The sequence below is a fragment of the Sardina pilchardus genome, chromosome 24 (assembly GCF_963854185.1).
Source record: "Sardina pilchardus chromosome 24, fSarPil1.1, whole genome shotgun sequence".
Lineage (NCBI taxonomy): Eukaryota > Metazoa > Chordata > Actinopteri > Clupeiformes > Clupeidae > Sardina > Sardina pilchardus.
In genome coordinates, this window is record NC_085017.1 from 5,531,683 (window position 1) to 5,555,795 (window position 24,113).

At 42.0% G+C, this 24,113-nt stretch overlaps 1 protein-coding gene across 1 annotated transcript in view; it reads right to left on the minus strand.

The window, feature by feature from the left end:
• csmd2 (CUB and Sushi multiple domains 2) overlaps positions 1 to 24,113 on the minus strand; it is a 398,565-nt gene that overhangs the window by 155,382 nt on the left and 219,070 nt on the right. The window contains 3 exon segments of the mRNA XM_062529179.1: positions 3,315 to 3,509; positions 7,380 to 7,706; positions 8,740 to 8,922. Of these exon segments, the coding sequence (XP_062385163.1) occupies positions 3,315 to 3,509; positions 7,380 to 7,706; positions 8,740 to 8,922 (705 nt within the window).

Here is a 24,113-nt window from a genome sequence, read left to right on the forward strand (position 1 = left end):
CCTTACGCTCATTCCTCCAGATGGGAAAAGGGACAGTGAATAGAATGATAAAACATCCCCGTGCGCTGAAGGACATCTTTGAGAGGCGTAATTTGATAAAGACCTCCGGCTGATTGATTATCCACCGAGGACCGCGTCTCTGGCGCGTGTCGAGAGCAGAAGAGGCATGAGTTTTAATAGCGCTGTGCTTTGCATACTGCAGCTTGACTAGGATGAGCCGTGCCACTGGTGGGAGTATAGCGCTCATCCATTAAAACACACTCCTCTGCTGGATCGCCAGGCTGGCGGAGAAGGATGGCGGGGAACAGCGGTGCCGTCCAACACACTTCACTCAGCTCACTGCAGACCGGCTCAGATGTCTCAGGCATGGGGAGGCTGCACTAAATGCTGAACTTTTTTGTAAAGCGATTCAGTCAAAGCTGAATGGTGTTTTTAAGTGATTCAATCAGCCTTTGGCCAGCCAACATGCCATAATGGCTTCTCTCTTCCTAGATCAGCTGATTAAATTGCATATTTTTGTATTGTATGACTGAGAGATGACACTTATGGAGCCTTTTTAGACCCGCACCCATATTTTATATTTTGAAATGATTTTTGAGATCACATTTAAAGTGTCTATTTCTTCACATAAGGAGACATTTTTGTTAAGATTGTCAAGATTGTATATACGACTGATTTTGCATGCATGCATATTGCATAGATGAGGAATATATTTCATCAACCACAGACTGCAACACAATACGAATTAATTTATGAAGTTCCTGAATTGTTTGGCTAAACTTTCTCTTCTTCCTTTCCTGCATCTCTCTCTCTCTCTCTCTCTCTCTCTCATGCATATTCTTGCCTGCTTGCCAGGAACTTATTGAAAAATGCTTTTGTGTTAATTTAATTACAGAGAGTTCAGGTTTAATTATGTATTTGATTGGGGAGCATCATGAAAATATTAAGCACACTTTAATACTTCATTGCAACAAAGTAGAAACGACTGTGACTGTCGAGGCTTCACCTCAAAAGTTCTGCGATATATGAATAAGTCTGAATCATTTCAGTGCACAAGTTGGCTTCCTCCTTAGACGCGTGCAATAAGCATGGGTAAAGAGCATAGCCTGCAGCTGGGTGGAAAATTGCATTACAATGGAGACTACATGAAAGATGAAAAATCACAGTCATCCATATTAGTAAAATATGCCAATACGGTACTGAGATGTAATCTGAACCAGAGTTAGTGAAGTACAGAAACAAATCTTAGCCAACTCTTACAGAAGCATTACGGCCTGAGGATAAGTGTAGAACAAGTCAGGTGAAATCTCAACCAGACGGTCCCTCCAAACGAGTCAATCTGGTGTTCCAGCAACAGTATCCCATAACATACTGTACAATGAACCCAGACATATGAAGTTAAGGAAAGTGAGGACAATCCAATGACATTATAGACCATTTTGATTTATTCCCAGAGAGTTACCGGTCGATGCATTTAAAACCAGATACTTTGATCACAGAACACAGATACTTTATTTAAATACTTTATTAAAATAAGCGTAAAGACTATGTTGACTCTAAAACTTTTAAACTGAATTTTTGTCTGTTAGTGTTGTTGATGAACACGATGATGCTCTTTACCAACGCAAATACGTACATTAGAAAGGCATCTGTTTGTTTATTCAGTTGTAAGGTCTAAACAGTAATTGGGGCAATTACCCCCACTCTTAGTCAATACCATCTGAATTCACCAGTTGAGATTGGTCTGGTCAGTGCAAGGCTATTATAAAAGAATGTAATGTTCGCACCACTGCTTTAAGCTCCCATATTTAGCGTTTCGAACCTGCTGGGTCTTCTTCGGACAAATGGTTGACATTACACTTTAGAGACACTACATCATATCTGCTGCCAGAGAATAGGCATATTGACACACCAGGAACCATAACGATAGAGATAGCTGTAACTATGACAACATGAGTGTCCACACTGACTAAAGATAAGGAAAGTCTGTCCTCGTGTTGATGAATGTGATGTCTGAAATGGGATGGATTCTTATTGGCTGTTAGCCGTTTCATCATTCTCAAAATCGTTCTGAACCTGATCCAAGCGGTATCATTCTTTATGTTGTTAATGCATAGACGTTGTCACTCTTTATATTAGCTGCTAGTCATACTTTTTTGCCGATATCGTTCTCATTGTTATTGCTCTGATGAGAAGACTCAAGGACTACAGTGAGTCTGACCGGACGTTGTGGACACGTAAAGGTGAGAATGGCCCCTTTAAGGCGAGACACCCCAGGTGAATAGGGGAAAATTTTAAACTTAAAGATATCTTCATGAAACTTTACCAGTTGAATACTCACATAAATAGGAGAATAAAATGTATTGCAAGTTTTCTTTAATTGAATGTTTAAATATGCTAATTAGGCTATATCTCATTAAATATGCGCTACTTTGCATATATTTTGATGCGAAGGATCTGACCATTGGAAAAAGCCAGGTTGAAAATTATTTTTTTGTTGTGTTAATATATCAAATAAAAAAACATTTACAGAGGGGATTATGAATATCTTCTTTTGTTTTCCAGTAAATCAGAAAATACTGCCAATTGGCTTAAAAAGTGGATTTTCGCCCTATTTTTAGGCATATAAAGTCATGTAAATCATGCCAAGAATGCTATATCAACAAATCCCTCTGTAAATATCTTCCTAATATAGTTAGGAATTAGACTGGAAAGTTTGGTGTATGTAGGTGCTGCAGAAGTGGAGATCCTTTGCATGGCGTGTGGGGGAAAACTCGTTTTGAGAAAACAGCCTTGAAACACAGCCAATGAAATGCGTTCTCAGCTTAGACTCGTCTTTGAACTTTCGCGATTGGTTGCTAATACAAAGGAAATGCCCATATTTGGATAGCATAGCGTCTTGTAGGAGAAGCAGGGCTTTCAAACGGTATCAAACACGATATGATTTGGATCACGATCACGGTAGTACATGACACTTTAGAATGGGAACTTTTGGTAAAATTAGGAGAAATATACAGGCGCGAGTAGACAAAAGTTCGTGAAATAAACACTTAAATGTGCAAATCGGACTTTGTTGTTGTAGTAGGGTGGTAGAATACATGCTAAAGTAGCAAACTAGCTCAAAATCTCGAAATTGACCGGAGGTCACAAAAACAGTATTTTCACCTGCCGTGTCTCGCCTTAAAAGAACTCGACAGTGAATCTGACCGGATGTTGTTGTGGACACGTAATGGTGGGAACGGCCCCTTTAAAAGGACTCCACAGCGAGTCTGACCGAGCGTTATGGACTGAACGGACACGTTAAAGGTGCTGACCTTCGCATCGCGGCACGGCGTTGTCCCACACCACGTTGCCGTCCTTCAGGATGCAGGAGACGGTCTGGGAGCCCATGGTCTTGACGAAGCCCTCCTCGCACAGGAAGGAGATGGAGCTGCCCAGCTGCAGGCTGTCGCCGAAACGCCGGCCGTTCACCGGAACGCCGGGGTCTGGACACTCGTTGTGCCGGAACGCTGCAGGGAACAAAAGGAAGAAGTTAGAGGCTAAGACACGAGAGAGAGAGGGATAGAGAGAGAGAGAGAGAACAAAAAAATACTATACTGCCAAAAAGCACCCGATGAAACTTCATAACCAAAAGGAAAATGGAACAGCAGTAAAAGCAAAAAGCAAAATAGTGTGAGAGAAGAGGGAGAAAGGAGAGAGAGAGAGAAAGAGAGAAAGAGAGAGAGAGAGGCTATTGAATTGAATTGAATTGAGAGAGAGAGGGGGGGGGCAGCCTGCAGAAGTGGCAGAGGCCTCTCCAGGAAAGCATAAGTGAACTCCTGGACTCGTCAGGAAAAAAAAAAAACAGCAGAGAAGTCGAAGGCAGAAGCGAGGATTTTAAAAATCAAATATTCCTTTGATTTCACAAGTTGGAGGGAAGGCATATATTAAAAAAAGCCCCGGGCTGCTCCATATTGTAGGAGGGCTTTCTAATATGGAGGCACAATAAGGGCTTTTCTTAATATATGCCTCCACTTTAAGAAGTTCCCATATTTCCTTTTGAACTTGTGTAACAGGTTTGCTATCTAGGGAGAACTTTCATAAATAGAATCCGGTTGATATTCCGACCCTCGGAGTCCACTGAAAATCCTCTGGGTGTTAAGTGGGGAGGTGCACTTCCAACTTTACTGTTAGGTGCCACACACACACACACACACACACACACACACACACACACACACACACAAGCACACGCACACGCACACACGCACACGTACACGCACACGCACACGCACACGCACACGCACACACACACAGCTTTGTTTTCATGTGGAAAATCAATCAGATATACTGTATCCAAGTCATTTTCCTCTGATGTCTTCAGGGGGGTCTGTGTAAAATGGCGCCCTTGCTGCAGGGTCTCACCACCCCGTGTCCTCTGTGTTGTACGCTATGCATATCTAATGAAACAACACACAAACAACCGCAGAGCACAGACACTGAGCCTCCACATGTTCACATCTATCTATCTATCTATCTATATATCTATCTATCCAGCCTGCCTGCCTGCCTGCCTCCACATACCATTGATTCATGCCTCAAATCCCACATGAACTATGCGCTGGGGCACCAAAATTAACCAAACACAACTATACTCATCAAATCTATCTCTCATTCTCTCTCTTTATCTCTCTCTTTAACTCTCTCTCTTTCTCGCCCTCTCTTTCGATTCAAATATGCTTTATTGACACGACACATCATTTGCTGCAGTGCCAAAGCCTTCATATGAGTAATGATAATAATAATAAAAAAAATAAACATTTGCAAACATTACAAACATTCTTCCACTTCATCAACACACTGAACATTATATATCTCCCTGTCCTGCTTCCTCTCGCTCGGTCTATGCCTCCATCTCCGTCATCCGTTCAGTCATGTGATGAATCCTTTCCTAAACCCAGTTTGTGTGCCTAATCCATCAGCATCAACCTCTTTATTAAGCGGACACAAATCTACTCAATGGAGTTGGAGAGTTTGCCCTGTTCTTAATTATCATGAATGATGTGCTCAGGCTGCCCATCTGGAGAATGGGGGGAAAAAAGAATACAAAATTAAAAAGAGGCTCTGAAAACATGCTTGAGCGGTGCGCGACAACTGTTTGGAATTAACCGCTTCTGACACATGAGGATTCAATTAAAGTGCTCATTTTACCTAGATTCGCTCTCACATTCAGTCTCTGGGAGGTTTTCAGGCTATTTGTGGGCATTTGAAGACTTTTTTGGTGCTTATTTTTATTCCTAAACAGGCTGGGCTGGTCCCATATGCCTGCCCAACGCCTGCAGGTTCAAAGGTCAAACCCTTAGCCAGCTGCATTTTGGGTATGGGTCCGAAGCAGATGGTGAGCTTTGTGACCAGTCAGACCTGCCGAGTCCTGGGCCACCTGCCCATAATGCTTCACAGCAGAGCTTTCCTTTCACCTGGAACTGTGCTTGACAAAGTGCACGCATTCCTCTTGGTCAATTAGGGATAAGCAAATGAGCTGTGCAGACAACTTGCTTTCTGGTTTACCTGTCCCACCTGTACCCGATACTCCTTCACCATGAACGCTTAAACACATTCCAGCTGACTTGTCGGCAGTTCCTTTGTCTTGCACGCACCTGTGCTATTTTACACCTGAACTGTCCTGATCCACTGTGCGTTAATGCAGTGAATGGTGCATTCTAGCTCTCTCTCTATCTTTCTCTCTCTTTCTCTCTCTCTCTCTGTCTTTATCTCCCTCTCTCTTTTATCGCTTTCCCTCTCTCTTTCTCTCTCTCTATCTTTCTTTCATTCTCTCTCTCTCGCTCTTTCTCTACACCCTCAACAAAGAGCTCAATCTAGCCAAATCAGGATGCGCTTCCCTAGATCTGGCCTTCAGGGCTGTTACTTACATAAAGAGAGCTTTGATAATGTCCAACTTCAAAACCATCTCTGCAAATAAGCCTCGTACTGTAACATTTAAAAGAGGATGTGCGGACGAGGGTGTAATTGCTTGCAGATAGGAATGACGAGTGTTTGATAGCGTCTGACGTTCTTCCTTTTTTCCCCTTTATGGTGACACGGCACACAGAGATTTACACTCTATCTCCGGCTTGCACAATAGGAAAAAAAGGATTTCAATTTAAGACTTCAAGTAAGGAGAGACAGGCGGCAGATACGACAGCTTTGCTTTGCAGGCAAGGTTATCAACTCAAACATGAACACATTGGACAAATCAAAGCATGTCTTGGATTATTGAAGATTCTTCTGCATCCATCAGGCAACAACGTTCTGGACTCTGAGTACAATTCCTGCTTTGATACTGATATTACAGCCATCAAACAGAAGGGTCAGTAACAGGACTACATCAGTAGATAACATAAGACAAGATATCATAGCTATCTCTAAACCAGTGATGTATAGCATAGTGGCCAAATACAATGATTATTAATAATTACAATTCAAGCTATTCTCAACCCCCACTAATGAAGGTGAAGTTGAGAGATTTAGGTTGAGAGTAACAGCGTGCAGGCGCTCACTATAGTGAAGGTGTGATTTAAGTTGAACGCAACGGCTCACAAGCACTCACTGGTGAAAGAGCGAATCAATTCAATAGTACAAATACTCACTGGTGAAGTGTAAGTTCAGTAAGTTGGGCTATAAGTAATGGTGTGCGAACACACTCACTGGTGAAGTGTAAGTAGAGTAAGTTAGTAATGGTAAGCTATAAGTAATGGCGTGTGTAAACACTCACTGGTGAAGGTGATGTTGAGTAAGCTAGGCTAAGTAATCATGCGCTAACACACTCACTGGTGATGGTGATGTTGAGTAAGCTAGGCTAAGTGATCATGCGCTAACACACTCACTGGTGAAGGTGATGTTGAGTAAGCTAGGCTAAGTGATCATGCGCTAACACACTCACTGGTGAAGGTGATGTTGAGTAAGCTAGGCTAAGTGATCATGCGCTAACACACTCACTGGTGAAGGTGATGTTGAGTAAGCTAGGCCAAGTGATCATGCGCTAACACACTCACTGGTGAAGGTGATGTTGAGTAAGCTAGGCCAAGTGATCATGCGCTAACACACTCACTGGTGAAGGTGATGTTGAGTAAGCTAGGCTAAGTAATCCTGCGCTAACACACTCACTGGTGAAGGTGATGTTGAGTAAGCTAGGCCAAGTGATCATGCGCCAACACACTCACTAGTGAAGGTGATGTTGAGTAAGCTAGGCTAAGTAATCACGTGCTAACACACTCACTGGTGAAGGTGATGTTGAGTAGGCTAGGTGAGTAAGCTAGGCTAAGTAATCATGCGCTAAAACACTCAATGAGAAGGAGATGTTGAGTGAGCTGGGCTAAGTAATCATGTGCTAACACACTCACTGGTGAAGGTGATGTTGAAGCCGCGGTCAGTGTAGGTGTGGTCAGTGAGGAACTCGAGGCGCGCCACGTGGCCGCTGGTGGTGATGGGAGGCGGCAGGCCGTCGCCCGAGAACGTTCCCAGGATGGGCGACTCAGCCTTGCCGCCGTCCTTGATGGACAGGAAGTCGAACTGCTTCTCCATGCTGAGGTCGTTGAAGGCCAAGTTGATGCGGCTCTCGGGCTTGGCGATGATGAGCCAGACGCAGTGCATGTTGTTGCCGTACTCCTGAGGATAGTGAGGAGACAGCAGCACGCCGGACGGACTCGTGAAGTTGAAGAAGCAGGAGACTGCAGCGGGGGACAGAGAGAGAGAGAGAGAGAGAGAGAGAGAGAGAGAGAGAGAGAGAGAGAGAGAACACAATCATCCTCAGAAAACATACTCCATGGGAGAACTATATTCTGAGAGACAATGAACAAATTGTCTCTCAGAATAAAATCAGTTGATCTTCATTCAATCCTAAATGTAATGATCCTAAATGTATGTATATTTGACGTGCCTATGTGTAGGATATAAGTTAACAATATAAATTGCCACTGTAACACCATAATTTCCCTTACGGGCATCAATAAAGTAATCTATCTATCTAGGTGGGATAACAGGAAGCAGCATAAGTGACGGCAGTACATATATCGAGTTACCCCTCCCACTTCTGGAAAAATACAGAGATTTGCGCAAGGGGCAACGGCATTATGCCCGCCTATGGCCGGCATGAAATGACAGCTTTTCATGGGGTTTCATCAGGTCCCTTTCCACAGGTGTATTCTTTATTTTTTTTTGTATATTTTTGGGGTTGTTTTCCTTGATTTGCATAGGACAGTGAAGAGGGAGACAGGAAGCAAGTGGGAGAGAGAGAGAGATGGGGTGGGATCGGGATATGAGCGCAGGTGGGAGTCGAACCTGGGTTCCCTGTGGGCACTCGGACTCGTACGTGGGATGAGTGCTGTAATCTGTTGTGCCACAGCGACCTCCCACCCCCTCCCCTTCCACAGGTGTATCAATCAGGCTCCATGATGCAGTCTGCATTCATAATCTGCTGATTGTATACACCTGTGGACAGGGACCGGCACTCCATAACGCCGCAATCTTCCTCATGTGATCTCATTTTTGATGCTGAGAAATGCTGTTTACAAACGTAAGTTTGGGAGGAGTGTGACAGAATTTGCTACGCCTCTTTCTTCAATCAGTCAGGTTACTTATTTGCAGACAGTCTACCTGCAGCAGCTAAGTTGCAGCATCGACGTTACTCCACTAGCAATCTCGGAATGAGAACTATAAACATGTGTTGTGTGTGAGCGGTTAGCGGTGAGACACGACACTCACACACGCAGCTGGGCTTCTTGGCGGACCACTGGTTGTTCTTCTGACAGGTGATGTTCTTCTTTCCCACCAAGTCGAAGGCAGGCAGGCACTCGAAGTACAGCCGGTCGCCATGCCTGAATCCTGTCCCTTCACGCTTGCCGTAGGCTGGGATTCCGGGGTCTCCACAGCTTCCTTGTTCAATTTCTAAAAGAAAAGTAAACAGAGAGAGAGAGAGAGCGAGAGAGAGAGAGAGAGAAAGAGAAATCAATACATGTCTAAAAAGAGTTACAACTTCAAGGAGTAACAGAAGGCCGGTTGGAGGTTTTTCGAGGCTAAAAACAGTGTTCAACGCAAGTCCATTTCCCACTCGAGGAGATATTAGATCCCCTCAGATGAGAGCGAGAGAAAGAGACTGAGGAGATTAATCTAAGTGTTGAGGAGAGTCCAGACACGACGGCCGAGTTGTGACGGACGTCAGATCGTCCTGAGCACATCCAGACACTCCTGAGTCTGTCTCTCATCACCTCAGGGGAGAAGAAAGAGATAGAGAGAAGAGAGAGAGAGAGAGAGAGAGAGAGAGAGAGAGAGAGAGAGAGGATGAAGAGAGAATGGAGCTGCATTCAATGAGGAGATCTGTCATGAATGACAGCTGATGGACAGCAGATGGATTAAGATGGACAGACACAATAGCTGGTCTAGAGTTACTGTGCAGAGAGAAGAAGGACCTTTCCAGGGAGAGAGCACACACGCACACACGCACACACGCACACACACACACACTCACACACACACACACACACACACACACACACACACACACACACACACACACACACACACACACACACACACACACACACACACACACACACACACACACACAGCCAGTATACATGCATCACATCCTTGAGACAGATATCTGTGCAAAACACAAAAGGCATTTGTTGTTTTAATGTATGATTCAACATGGGAGGGAGAGCTTCCTGTAAGGCAGGTGAACATTCAGACATCTTGCTTTTAGTGACCTGGTTAGAATGAAACATCTCTGCAAACACACACTTTACACAGCTACTTCAGAGCCAGTGGGGACAGGGGGAGAGACGGTGTGTGTGTGTGTGTGTGTGTGTGTGTGTGTGTGTCTAAAACTGTCTGTGATATAAGACAAGACTCGTTAAAAGTCTGGTGTGCTCCCCAAACATATGAGTCAAAGTCTGTTGTTATCGTCTTATTCCATTTCCCCTGTCTTAGTCATCTCCCTTTTATGGAAAGCTCTACGCCCCCAAAAAACAACAGAAAGCTCCAAAAATATCAGGGTTGGAAACTTTGCCATGGCAGCGCTTGAGGACACAGCCTTGGGTAAGATATAGGCCCCAGTGGGATCCTTTTACAGACAAACTAAGACAAGCATGCGGTAGACAAAATTGCCCCTGACAAAGGCACTCATTTTCACTCCAGTAGGTTACTTCTCCCCGATATGTGCTCATCTGCAACTGAAAATCTCAAATTAGTGTGTCTGTGTGTGTGTGTGTGTGTGTGTGTGTGTGTGTGTGTGCGTCTGAAGGTCTGGTCTCATCACACACTTAACAGTTAAGCTCGAAGTGCACCTACTACTTCTACTTACATAGAAGGAGGTGTGTGGAGGTGTGTGTATGTGTGTGTATGTGTGTGTGTGTGTGTGTGTGACAAAGGGCATGCACGACCATGTGGCTCTTGACATATGACATGATGTGTCTGGGAATTTGGCCATCTGTGGAACTTGCTGTATTTGTACACTCTATTTCCAATGAGCTTTTTGGCACATCAACACATTTTTCACGCTTCTATCATTATGGTATATGAGCAAGGCAAAGCTGAAGCGTTGGCTTTGGTCCCACTGTACATTATCAGTCCTTAGATGCAAAATTCAATGAGAGACTAATTCAGTCCATTTATGAACTACTACGTGATTAATGGCAGGAGGGTTCTGCCAGGGCTTCAGCCCCGAATGTTTTGAGGGTAGCCTTGAATGTACTTTGTAAAGTTGACTAACATATATGAAAGCATTATTCCGATTGTGCATAGAAACTTTGAGATAAGATGGACCTACAGCATTTATCAAACATACAAGCAGGACAGGACAGGGCTGTCCTCCCTCTCCTTCATACAGCAGACCTAGCCTGAATGTTACTATACCATATAACATCATTTGGAATAGCTACTTACTGTAGAAAGAGAGAGGTAGAGAGACAGTGAGAGAGAGAGAAAAAAGGGGAAAAGAAAGAAAGAAAATATAAATCACGTCAAGACGGCGCCTTAGTCTTTTTCAGCCAGTTCCAGCGTTGGGCATGTCATTGTTTGCATTTTCTATTTGGCATAAGAAAGTTGTATGCTGCTCTTGTCATTTGGACTAGCCTACAAGTTTAGCTTTGTTTACTATCAGCCTGCTCTGCCCTCACTAGCATACAGTAGGCCTACAGTTCGGAGCTGGCCAAACAGTGCTGGCCTAGACTTACATTGCCTTTGCAGAATCAAATTAGTGAGTCTTAGAGGATAGACTATAAACACAGTAGTTTGTTTTTGATAGCAAACAGAAATGTCAAGATGGCAACAGGTCATTACATCTTTTACTTTTCAAAATATGATTGTCTACAATATTCAATTAATGAGGCGCGAATGAGTCTGTGTGACAGGTCACATACCTACCTTCACGGTAGCGATGCGCTACCTTGATAAAACAGTCTGTGTAGGCTAGCCTACTTGTTAGCTGTGTTTGTCTATATGTTTTCAGTTGACCTCCATATTGTTCTAAAAATCATTTGTTAACATAGTCATTCATCATACACCTCTGCCGTAATCCCGTAGTTGTTTTAATTAGTCGACATAACCATCTAACACTACGGTGATTTATTAGCCTACATGCTAGCAACCACTTTCATCGTTTAGGGCTACCGTTTACACCCATTTACTATCCACTTCACATATTCCGTTGAAATAATCACACAACACATGTCTTTATCTGTACGTTTATTTAGGTTAACATTGGTAACAATTATCATAGCGTTTATGTTTGTCTCACCGGTGTCTCGTCTTGCCGCGTTTGTGTAGCTTGACGTCTAAACTTCCGTGTCGACAGGAAGTTACCCCAAGTTTAGATATTTATTATTTTCGCTGTTTTTTATATTTTGGTTAGTGAGCGATGGCGAGTTATATTCATACTGGAAATTCCTAGCTTATTAGGAGAGTGTATTAGGCCTATGGCTGTATTAGCTTTTCTACTGTATTTAGGCTACCTAGAACACCTGTGCTTTCCCGCCGCAACGTGAACAATGACTTTTCTAAACTTCGGTGCGAACAAAGACTGCGCTATTAAATCATATGAATGTGAATGTTTGCTTGTGTAGGCCTACTGTTGTGGTTGCAGACCTGATGCATGTTAAGACTGTGGTTAAGTTAGTTATAGAAATATTGTTAAACGAGTTGATTGATTCATACACTAGGCCTATGCCGTGTAATGCACCGGGTTTAAAGCGTAGCCTAATCTATAGCCTAGGCTATTTACCGGCAAGGTAAGCGTTCTTTAAATGCGCATGTTAACAGCAATGCTTCCTAGTTGGGGAAAATAGATGCTTGATCTGTAGGTATGCTTGGGTGTGAATGTGCTTGCCTGTTCTCGGTGCTTCAGTTAGCCTACTTTCCTTGTGGCAGGGAACAAACTGGGGTGCTGGGCAAGGGAACCTTTTGTGTGCATATTTCGCGCTCGGTTTTGGGAGCGCGTATGTGGGCAGGGGTGTTCAGAGAGGTAGGCTAGCCTAGTTATAATTCGTGCTTAGTAAGGTTTCTTATGGCATTGTAGATAAATAACATGAACGTTTATTAGTAGGCCTAATGTGTATTGTCATGTGTAAACTGAAATGCTGTGGTTCTCAATGAATGGATTTATGTTATGTGGTTCAGGCCAGTGTTTTCCCAGGTAAAAAAGTAGTGTACTTAAGTGTATTAGTAATATGGTTAAAGTTCATGAAGTAGAAAACAAGTATGCTTCTTAGTTTTTGTGCTTTATTCGAAGTTTATTTAATGTATACTTTATAAAGTATACTTAGAAATATGTGTAATTAAGTTAAACTTCTGAGTCCAAAAAGAAAGTATACTAATTTCACAGTAATCAAATTCTCTTTTGATTGCACTTTGTGAAAGTGTACTTTGTTGTTAGTGTATTTTAAATTTGATAGAAGTACCATTGTTTTAAGTGTATTAAATTTGACATACTTTGAGTGGCAATTTAGTGTACTTATGGAAAGTATCATTTCTGCAAATAAACTGTTAGCATACTTTTTTAAAGTGTACTATCATCTCACTTTATTAGCAGTGTTACTTCTGTACACTTTGCATAGTACACTCTAAAATAACTGCATTTTTAGTGGTATATCGGAATACTTTCACAAAATATGTTAAATTATAACAAAATATAGTGATAATTTAATGCACTTATTTGTAATACAGAGTTAGTATATTTTTTGAAAGTGTACATTTGATTTCAACTACTTGGTGGTAATGTATCAATTTACTGTAGTCTACTAATGGAAAGTGTTTTTACATTGTTAGGCTGATTTCTGAAAGAGTAATGTGATTAAATGTTGCAGTGTGGACGAAGTAAGTTTATTTTGTACAAATAATATTTTTTTCATTTGGCTCCACATCTTGGTGAGGTAATACATACGTCTACACTATCACCACCATGTATTAATTAACACTTGATTGACAGAAAAGTCACTTTAAGAACAGTAGCCTAATTATTTTTACAGATATTGTATTTACATGTCAATTCAGTATCAGAATCTCAGTACTTGGCAGTACTCACTCTCAAAGAAATGAAATCTCACTATTGCTCATCTTAATGAATCCTTTTTCGTAGGATTTACACAATAAAATTAGGTTTCTAGGTGAAAAGGAGTCAGTTATGCGAAATGCATTCGTGTTTGGAGGAAATATGTCACTCTATGGTCGCCGTAGAAGCATTATTTCAAAACGCACAAACGAGGATCTCTTGCTGTCGCAGGTCTGCCTCTTCTCCCTCACTCGTGGATTGTAAGGTATGTATTTACTATACACACAGTGTTCTTATTTTGAGTTCGGTGTAATTTTAGGGAGTTTAGCATGACAACAAACCTGGGAAACATGATACAATTCTAACGTTAGCCTGAGATGATTAGCTGCTAGCTACTTAGCCGCCCACATGAGGTTCAGCAGATCTCATGTGGGCGGCTAAGTAGCTAACAGCTAATCATCTCAGGCTAACGTTAGAATTGTATCATGTTTCCCAGGTCAGTTTTACTCCCTGCCGAAAATAGGGGTGGTTATGCCTTGATGGGATTGTTTCATAAAACACAATTGAATGTTCATGGATGTGACCAGGTCAGGACGACTTCATGTGTTTACTGTTTCATGCAGCTAGCAGTTAACGGCTAACATAAGATAGCCGCTAGCTAGCCCCGCACAAACCCAGCCTATGTTTATGTGTTAGGCTTAGAATACTAATAGTTAGATTATTATCTGAAAAGTTTAATGTTTAAACGTAGGTGCAGGCCAGTCTGTGTTACCAAATTGTCCTTATGTGTCATGAACAATTTGCATTGTTACAGACACTAAAGTTCGTCCACAAACATTTAAAATTATTTGAATGTCCGTGTAGCAAACTACACCATCTTGCCTAGTCTCTCTGTAACGTTAATCACGTGCAGACTATCTTTGAAGGACAAGTTACACAAACGTTAGACTTGTCATTATTTTTGTATGATGTGATCAGCATTATTGTAGGCTACTTGCTCTCATTCGACTTCTATATTAAACGAGTAAAGCAAGTAAGTTTTTCATGATCATGGTAGAGGCTGCCTACTCTAAATGTTTGAGTGATTTGTTAATCACAAACAAGCCTCAATGTAATCAAATGTTTTCTTCCCAACTTTTAATTCAAATTCTAAAAGGTTTCAGTAATCTGATATTATTATAGTTTTACATGGTGTAAATTTGTTGAGTTTGATATACTTTCTCCACAGACGTGGCAGTGCAGAGTGCATGACATCAGCGTCATTGAGGTCTCTCTTACAGGAGCATTACAGGTTAGCTCATGGTTACTTTTGCGGTAGACACCCATACCTATGTGCATATTCTCATTGTCCCTGTTTATTATAAGCATGGAGTGCTCTTCATAGTCACTGAAGCAAATATCATACTTAGATCAATGTTTTCTGTATGCTAATTGCAATTCTTTCTACAAATGCTGAGTTGTTTTGTACATTCTTTCTGTCTCCTCTACCCTCGTATGGTTCAAGATGTGCAGAATTTCACACGCATTGTGCAACTGAAGTCCAAGTTCCAGGCTGTCTGCTGAGTGCCATAGGAAGGGAGGAGAAACAGGACATAAGATTAAGGAGATCATGGCTGCCATTGATCAGGTTAGTGAGAAGTTGTTTTGTGCCTCCCACTTTGAAAACCAATATTAGGCCATGAGCTACAGGGCCGTAACATGCACCTGTCAACGAAACATTTTTGACCATGCTGACATGACGAATTTGAATGTTAACATTTACATTTTTGGGATGCACTACCTGTTTCTACCCCATGAATAGATTTGCATTGAAGATCAATGTGTTCCAAAAAATCTCTCAATACATTGGAAATGCATTATATGAACCTCTACATGTGATTAAACATACATTGTCACATGCCCCACCTCTCTCTAAGTCATGAGCATTACATACAGTTAAGCCCAAAATTATTAGCCCCCCTGAAATTTTGGAACATTACTCTAAAATTCTCCCTAAATTTTTCATCCCTGATCAAATTTTAAAAATCAAACATTCGCCAGTGGTATTATGTAGAATCTGGTGCATTTTGGAGTGTTGATATATTATTAGGAATGCTTAATCTCAAATTGTGTGAAAAGTGGAGTGTTCAAAATTAATAGCCCCCATGTGATTTTTTTGCTTTTAAACGCACACGACCAACCTGTCACCTTTCAAGCCACACCTTTGCAGTTAGTTAATGTCCAGACAACACCTGAACACCCAACCAGCATTGATTGTTTCCCTAAAGACTTCAAGGAACAGGCCTACAGGCACTTGAACACCTGTCTGAGAGGGGACTGCCTTTACAGGCATACTGAAGATAAAGGAAATCTGTCTGGACCTCAGAAAGAACATCATTGAGGCCTATAATATGGAGAAAGGCTATACTGTAATTTCTAGATGCTTCACAGTCTGTAGAACAGCTGTGCAAGGCATCATTACAAAGTACAAAGAATTCCAAGTTTGTGCATAACAAACCTAAGTGTGGATGAAAATGCTAAATATCTCAATCTAGAGAGAAAAATCATCAGGGATGTTAGCAAGCAACCCTGCACATCCGCCAAAATGATAGTTGCTGACCTTGAGACCTCTGGGGTTAAAGTCTTGAGGAAGACAGTAGTGAGGGATTTTTATTGTGGAGGCCTCCAAGGTCATCGGCTGAGAAAAAACCCTTACTCCAAAAGGGGCGCTTCAAAGTCAGACTGAACTTTGCCCATGCACATTTAAAAGCTAAAAATGAGTTTTGGAAAACTGTCCTTTGGTCTGATGACATTAAACTGGAGCTGTTTGGGCACATGGATGTTGCCTATGTTTGGCAAAAAAAGGGAAGGCCTACAACCATAAAAATACAGTTCCCACAGTGAAGCATGGTGGCAGGAGCATCATGTAATGGGGCTGTTTTGCTGTCTCAGGCACAGGGAGCCTTGTTTGGGTGCATGGGATCATGAAAAAGAAAGATTATGTTGACCTTTTGAGGGATAACATCAAGACGCCTGCTCTTAGTCTAGGCTTAGGTCACCACCAGGTCCTTCAGCATGATAATAACCCAAAGCATAGTGAAGAGTGGTCTAAAACGCCCTAAAGGATACCCTAATCAAGGTGCTGGAATAGCCTACACAGAGACCAGACCTCAACCCCATTGAGAATCTGTGGCACGTGCTTAAAGCAAGAGTCCATACAAGAAAACCATGCAGTTTGAAGGAGCTGGAGCTAAAGAGTGCTTAAGAGATATGTGCCAACCTAGTAAAAGACTATTCAAAGAAGTTGTTGTCAGTTGAAGCAAAGAAAGGCTACACTATTGACTATTAATGGTCTGGGGGCTAATAATTTTGAACATGTCAATTTTTGCTTTTCTTGTCACAAATCAGAGCATGAGTAAACAATGATCATCAAACTTTGTGGGCATACTGTCTTTGCGCTTCTGTAATCATATAAACTAGGCACATTTTTGGAAATGGTCATTTTCATGTATAAACAAAGGATTATGTCTGAATTCATAAGGGGGGCTAATAATTTTGGGCTTAACTGTACATCTTATAATGCATTTCCAATGTATTGAGAGTCTTTTGAAACTCCTCTATCCATGGAGCAGTAAACAGGCATTGCATCCCAATACCCAAATCTCCAAGTTAACATTGGGGGATTGCACGGTAAAGGCATAGTAAACATTAAATTGCTTAATTTGTAAGTGTAAGTAAAGTAGTGTTCTGTTATATTTCCCTGTTTTGCAGAATCCTATCATTGGCTCGTTGAGAGTTTGCCACCTGCAAGCACTTGTTGTGTACTTAAAAGCCATGAGAAACTCAAAGGAATACCTGGTAAGTGTAAATAAATATCCCAAAAAACAGTGTAACTTCGGTGAAAATGGATCAAAGAAGTCGTGGAGACGGACAGTGTTTTTCATTTATGAAGCACTACAGAGCTTGCATCGGCGTACACTATATTGCCAAAAGTATAGTGATGTCAATACACATCCCATTCTTAATTCGTAGAGTTTAATATGATGTTGGTCCACCCTTTGCAGCTATAGCATTTTTGACCATTCATCCAGAAGCGCATTTGTGAGGTTGTACATTGATGTTGGACAAGGAGGCTCTCAGTCTCTGCTGGACAAAGGCGTCTGCTAAATAACCATAACCATAACCATAATTCATCCCAATGTGTTCTATTGGGTTGAGGTCAAGACTGTGCAGGCCAGTCAACACTAAACTCTGTCATCCATGTCTATGCGGACCTAGCGTTGTGCACTGGTGCACAGTCATGTTGGAACAGAAAGGGGCAATTCCCAAAACTGTTCCCACCAAGTTGGGAGCATGGAATTGTCCAAAATCTCTTACTGTTCCAACATGACTGTGCATCAGTGTGCAAAGCAAGGTCCATAAAGACGTGAATGATATAGTTTGGTGTGTATGAACTTGACTGGCCTGCACACAGTCCTGACCTCAACCATGACGTACGAAATTAAAATAGCTCATCATCATCACATACCCTTCACCATACCTAGAGATTGGCATGGTGTTTTTTTTTTTTTTCAGTTATTAGCTGGTTTGATGCTCATTGGGCTCAATGCCAACCCGGCTAATAGGCTAACTGAAATCATCATACCAGTCTCTAGGTATGGTGAAGGGTATGTGATGTGGGGCTATTTTAATTCCAAAGGCTGAGGATACTTTATCAGGATGCCTAGTATACTGGATCCATGAAATAAGTGGCTTTTAAAGATAGAAATCGTCCTGCCTCTATGGGAATTTAACATATGGGAGCAAATACTTATGACCCCTGTATTTTAAGGAAGAACATTTATTTATTTGCTTTACATTTCATTCACAAAGACAATTGGTGTCCTTAAAGGTTGGATATTTCCTAATTTTTTTAGTCAACTTTAGCATGGGTTCAAATACTTATCCTCGCTGTATATGCTCTATTTTCTGACACAATGTGATACTTATTTTTTGTATCATAATGTGATACTGACCCTTTTTATATTGCATCCTTGTTTTAGAGCTGCCAGGACTGGTGTCATCACTGAAAGCGGTCATAAACAACATGGCAGATTCATCTATTTCCTCCAGCCAAAGCGACTCACCACGCACTAGCAGTGAGACTTGCAGTGAGGACATGGTATTATGACTGAAGGACCTTGAACCGATCCCTCATTAGCATTGTGCAGGCCCTCCATGATTTTGTGATCTTGCACGTTCACCAATTCATGCAAATTCAGGGACTTTGCTGCATTTAGATAGATAGATAGATACTTTATTGATCCCCAAGGGGAAATTCAAGTGTGTTGCGTGTTGTAATATTCAATAAATGTGAATGGTGATGTGTAGTTATGTTCCTGTTATTGTGTTATTAGCATTATATATCCTTTGCTTGAATTATGTATTTTTGTAATTTTATTGTAATAAAGTTCCCTTTCTGAAATGAGATTTGTAATCTGTTGTAATGCACTTGAAATTAATTGTAATGTAATACACTTAAAGTGTAATATCGACATGTATGCCAAAGTATAACAATATGGGAATTAAAGTACAGATCAAATATACTTCAAAGACAGTTCTTTTCTACAATAAAATATAATAATATTGCACTGAAAGTATGTGTCTATGATGTTTAGCTTGTAATTGAACTTCACTTGAAATATGTTATCATTGTCATAGTGGGACACTTTAAATGCACTAAATATAGTACGGAAGTGCATTTGTAGATCACTTGAAATATTAAAGAGGCATACTAAATTAACATACTTTATAGTAATAATTAGTATGATAACAGTATGTACAAAATGTACTTAAACTCAACTGTAAGTTGAGCTCCAATTATTTTTTAAGTGTATTTCTATTAGAATGGTCATACAATGTAATTGTACTGTAAGTATGCTTAATTGCTCATTTTAATTAGTGTACTTCAGTGCACTTGAAGTTTGTAAATAGTTGTTCCAATTTAGCATACCCTACACACTTGAAGTATAGTGAAGTTTGTATTACGATGAACTTAATACATACTTTAATATACTTAAATATACTTGGATTTGACGAAAAAAGTACACACTGTACTTATTACACTCTGAAAAAGTATATTTTCAATAGTTTTTTTTTTTACCTGGGTTATATGGTGTCTGCATAGCCCAGACAGGAGATAAGATTCCTCCTCAGGTGTGAGAGGTCCTGCTACAAAGACCTCTGAGGTAGGCTAGAGTTAGACTAGGGGGCACTGTCCCAGTTTTTGTTTTTCTTTGTGTATCAGTGTTTTGTTTGTCTTTTTGCATCACCTGCCGGCAGCTTACATAGCCTACAGTAGGCCTATAATAAAGAAAATTCCTTTGTGGATAAAGACTGCTGCATTTGTCCATCATTCAGCTCTGACCAATCCACCCGCTCGGGCACGCATCCTTACAACACCCCTGCATTGTTTTCTATAGCCTATTGGTATGTGCCAAATTGAGTGGTGTTTCTTAGGCCTATTTATACTGTGTCTCACAGTCAGAGTCATTTGGGAGAGCAGCAAGTGACAGGACATGGGTCCTACAATGTGCTCTCAGTGACTTGCTTAAGGTCAATTTTATTGTCAGCTTCATGTATAGTATTATGCTTTTTGACTATCATGTACATTTTTATTTCATTTATCGAAAGTATTTATTTTCTTTTTCTTTAATTTCATTATATTTAGGCTATTGCCAATATGGCCTTATTTGGGAAAGGACAATACAATCCCATCTTACCACTTAGGACTCGTCTCCTTCTGAGTGTGAACCACCTTGCTCAAGTCGCACATCCACATCTACCCTTAACAGGCTGGAGTAGGTGCATTGATTTATCAAAAGTGATCAGCAAGGGCAGGCAGTAGGCTATGGGAATTATGAGACTCGTTTAGACTCCATAGGCTAAGTCCCGAATGTTTTCAACTGCTAGCGATGCCCCTGATTATTAGGTAAGACTATGGCTGTTTAAGAAACACTTTGAAGTAAATGGAAAAGTAGGAAGAAAAAATAATAACTCAAGTAAAGTGCATATTACTCCTCATGTAGGCCTATCAGTGTTTCCCATATATTGACTTATTTGTGGCGGCCCACCACAATATCAACACTGACCACCACACAATGATTTTATGTTGTACTACTTAAACTAGATGAACTCCTTTCATTGTAGAGCTATGCACACCTTTGTGCAGCCTCTCTGTTCCTCAACAAACATGCATGCACGTTAAAGAATGCATTCTAGACAAATAGAATTCAATTCTGTGGGAAACACTGCCTATGTTTAAGTACTGTACTGAGGTGTTTCTACTGAGTTACTTTACATCACTGCCAAAACTATAGGTACTGCACTGAAGTGTTTCTACTGAGTTACTTTACATCACTGCCAAAACACATGGATGACAATATGTGTCCCTTTTGTGGCACCTTATTGGTTTGATTTTAAAAGGTTTGGTCAGAAGCACAAATTTGGCTAGCCCTCCAGATCATGCTAACTGCAGGACCATCGAGCTTTCCCCTCCAACAATGCTGGATGACGTGACACCACTGCCACCCACAGCAGTGACATGACAAGAAAGGCAACACACACACACACACACACACACACACACACACACACACACACACACACACACACACACACACACACACACATCAATTACACTGAGCCGGTTTGGACTAATAAATCACAATCAACTAGGCGCACTGCACAGTTGTTTGTGTGTGTGTGTGTGTGTGTGTGTGTGTGTGTGTGTGTGTGTGTGTGTGTGTGTGTGTGTGTGTGTGATTTTTCAAACATGCTATTATCATATCCCCAGTTGATACTCCAGCACCCCCCACACTCACACACACACTCCTCCTTGCTCTCTTTCACTCTGTCAGGAGATTGGGTCTGTGATAGACGCACCTGTTCGGAGACCTTCGCTGACATGTGTGGATTCCGAGCGGAGTGGCATCTGTTATTTGGCCATTTAAACTCCACTCTGATTGATCCCTTCCAAACAAACCATCACTCCACTCGCTCAGTCACTCACCCACCCTCTCTCCCTCTGCTCAGCGGTAAAGTGCATATTGGACAAACCATCGCTCTACTCTTCTCTCTCTTCTCGCTCCTCTCTCTCTCTCTCTCTCTCTCTCTCTCTCTCTCTCTCTCTCTCTCTCTCTCTCTCTCTCTCTCTCTGAAGATTGGATGCGGCTTCCTAGTGGGGATCCCTAATAAGCCAGGATGGGCAAAACAAGACCCAACCCCTAGGCTCAATACGCAGGAGCAACGCCTCAGAGACAAGTGTTGCGCCCCCTACAGGTCTGACAGAGCCTATGCACCGACACTGCACACCTGGTTGAACTGGTTGATGTCTCACACCTGTCTTTACTTGTATCTACTGCAAACACACACACACACACACACACACACACACACACACACACGCGCACACGCGCGGCTACTAAGTTGCTAAACATCACATCAGCAGCAATTCAAACAACGGGATCCATAATTTATGCATCCCGGCACAGAGTATCTAATTCAACTAGGTCTCCTCTTCCCTTTGGGTGTCTACGCTTAGAATACCTACAGAAAGAAGAAAGAGTGGAAATGTGGGAGAGAGAGAGAGTGAGAGAGAGAGAGAGAAGTAGAATGAGACAGAAAGAAAGAGAGACAGAGACAGCCAGAGTGAGAGAGGACGACAACACAGCAAAGACAGAGAACACACATCTAGTGTGTGTCTGCATCCTTCTCCGTGAGATAGCAGGAGATAGAAGGAGGTGTGCGTGTGTGTGTGTCTCTGTGTGTGTGTGTGTGTGTGTGTGTGTGTGTGTGTACGTACTCATGTCGCCAGCGGCGAGACCGCAGTCTCCTCTCCTCCCTGTCCCTCTGTCCCTGAGGGTGTGAACGGAGCCTCAGGATGTGTGTGTGTGTGTGTGTGTGTGTGTGTGTGTGTGTGTTAGTCGGGACGTGCTGCAGCATGAATAAGGCACAGCCAGTAATGGCCTGTTTGTTGTCTGTTTAGCGTGACGTGCTCACTGGAGCATCTCCTCTGCTCAGAGACCCATTACCGTCAACACAACACCACCACCACGGATATAGGCAGCACACACACACACACACACACACACACAACACCACCACCACGGATATAGACGCAGCTCAACATATTATGATGGCTCCTATCTGCGCCCCGTGTGTGTGTGTGTGTGTGTGTGTGTGTGTGAGAGAGAGAGAGAGAGAGAGAGAGAGTCGTTATGCATGTGTTTGTATAAGAAAGTGTGTACAGACATCCATGAAGGATGTGTATTTATGCGTATTTATATGTATCTCTCTGTTTATGTATTTATGTGTATCTCTGTGTTCATGTGTGTATGTATGTGTGTGTGTGTGTGTGTGTGTGTGTGTGTGTGTGTGTGTGTGTGTGTTGGAGAGAGAGTTTTGTTTTATGCATGTGTTTGTATGTGTGTGTGTCTATGGGGGGTGGGTGTTGGTGGGTAGAAAATCAAAAGGAACTACTGTCTTCATTAAGTGGCTCTTATTGTTTTAATTAAGTTAGAGAGGCAGTGGAGCAACCTACCCCTCTCTCTCTCACACACACACACACACACACACACACACACACACTCCTCTTTCTGCAGAGAAAACACTTGTCTGTATGTGAGGGCTCACAGGCATAGTGGCATCAGCTCGACAGCACTGACTCCTTACAGATCGCAAACAGGGAGGTGTGTGTGTGTGCGTGTGTCTGTGTTTGTGCTTGTGTGTGTGTGTGTGTGTGTGTGTGACTCCTTCCAGCGCCTACACAGGGAGGTGTTTTGTTTCCTTCCTCTGACGGAGTTGAAGGGGGCTAACACACTGATGTTTAGAGCGCTCCTGCTTTCAACTGGGTCATGGGAGAGAGAGAGAGAGGGATAGAGAGAGAAGGAGAGAAAGAGAGAGAGAGTTTTGTTTCTTTCAAAAGACAAATTACCCACACACGAATGCTTAGAGACACACACAGTTTGTATTAACACAAAGACACATATAGTAAGCACACACAGAGACACACACACACACACACACACACACACACACACACACACACACACACACACACACACACACACACGTCATCACCCTGAAGCTTTAGCAAAAAGAGAGTGCTCCCTAAGTGTAGCCATCAGCATGCTACAAGTACTAAACACAGTGTGCGTGTGTGTGTGTGTGTGTGTGTCTTAGGGAAAAAAGAGAGAAAACAAAATGGGAAAAAACAGACAGTGGAGATGACAGGAAAGAAAGAAAGGAAAAAACAAGAAAAAGGGGGGCTGTTCCATCCACATTTCCCCTCATCTCCATCACTTGTTATGCAGCAATTAGGCCCAATCAGAGGAGTCGTTCTTCAGCATTCTCCCAATCAGAGGAGTCGTTCTTCAGCGCTGTGAAATGTGTCATTCTCCCAATCACAGGGGGCACAGCATGACACACAAACTACCGTCTGGCAACAAAGGAAGGAGGAGCGCCATCTTCTGAGTTAAACACCAACAAAGACGAGAAAATCACCTGAACAAAGTGTTGGGGGGTAGAATCCCCAAAAGCACTGTATCCACCAAAAGGAAGGTGGTGGTGGTGG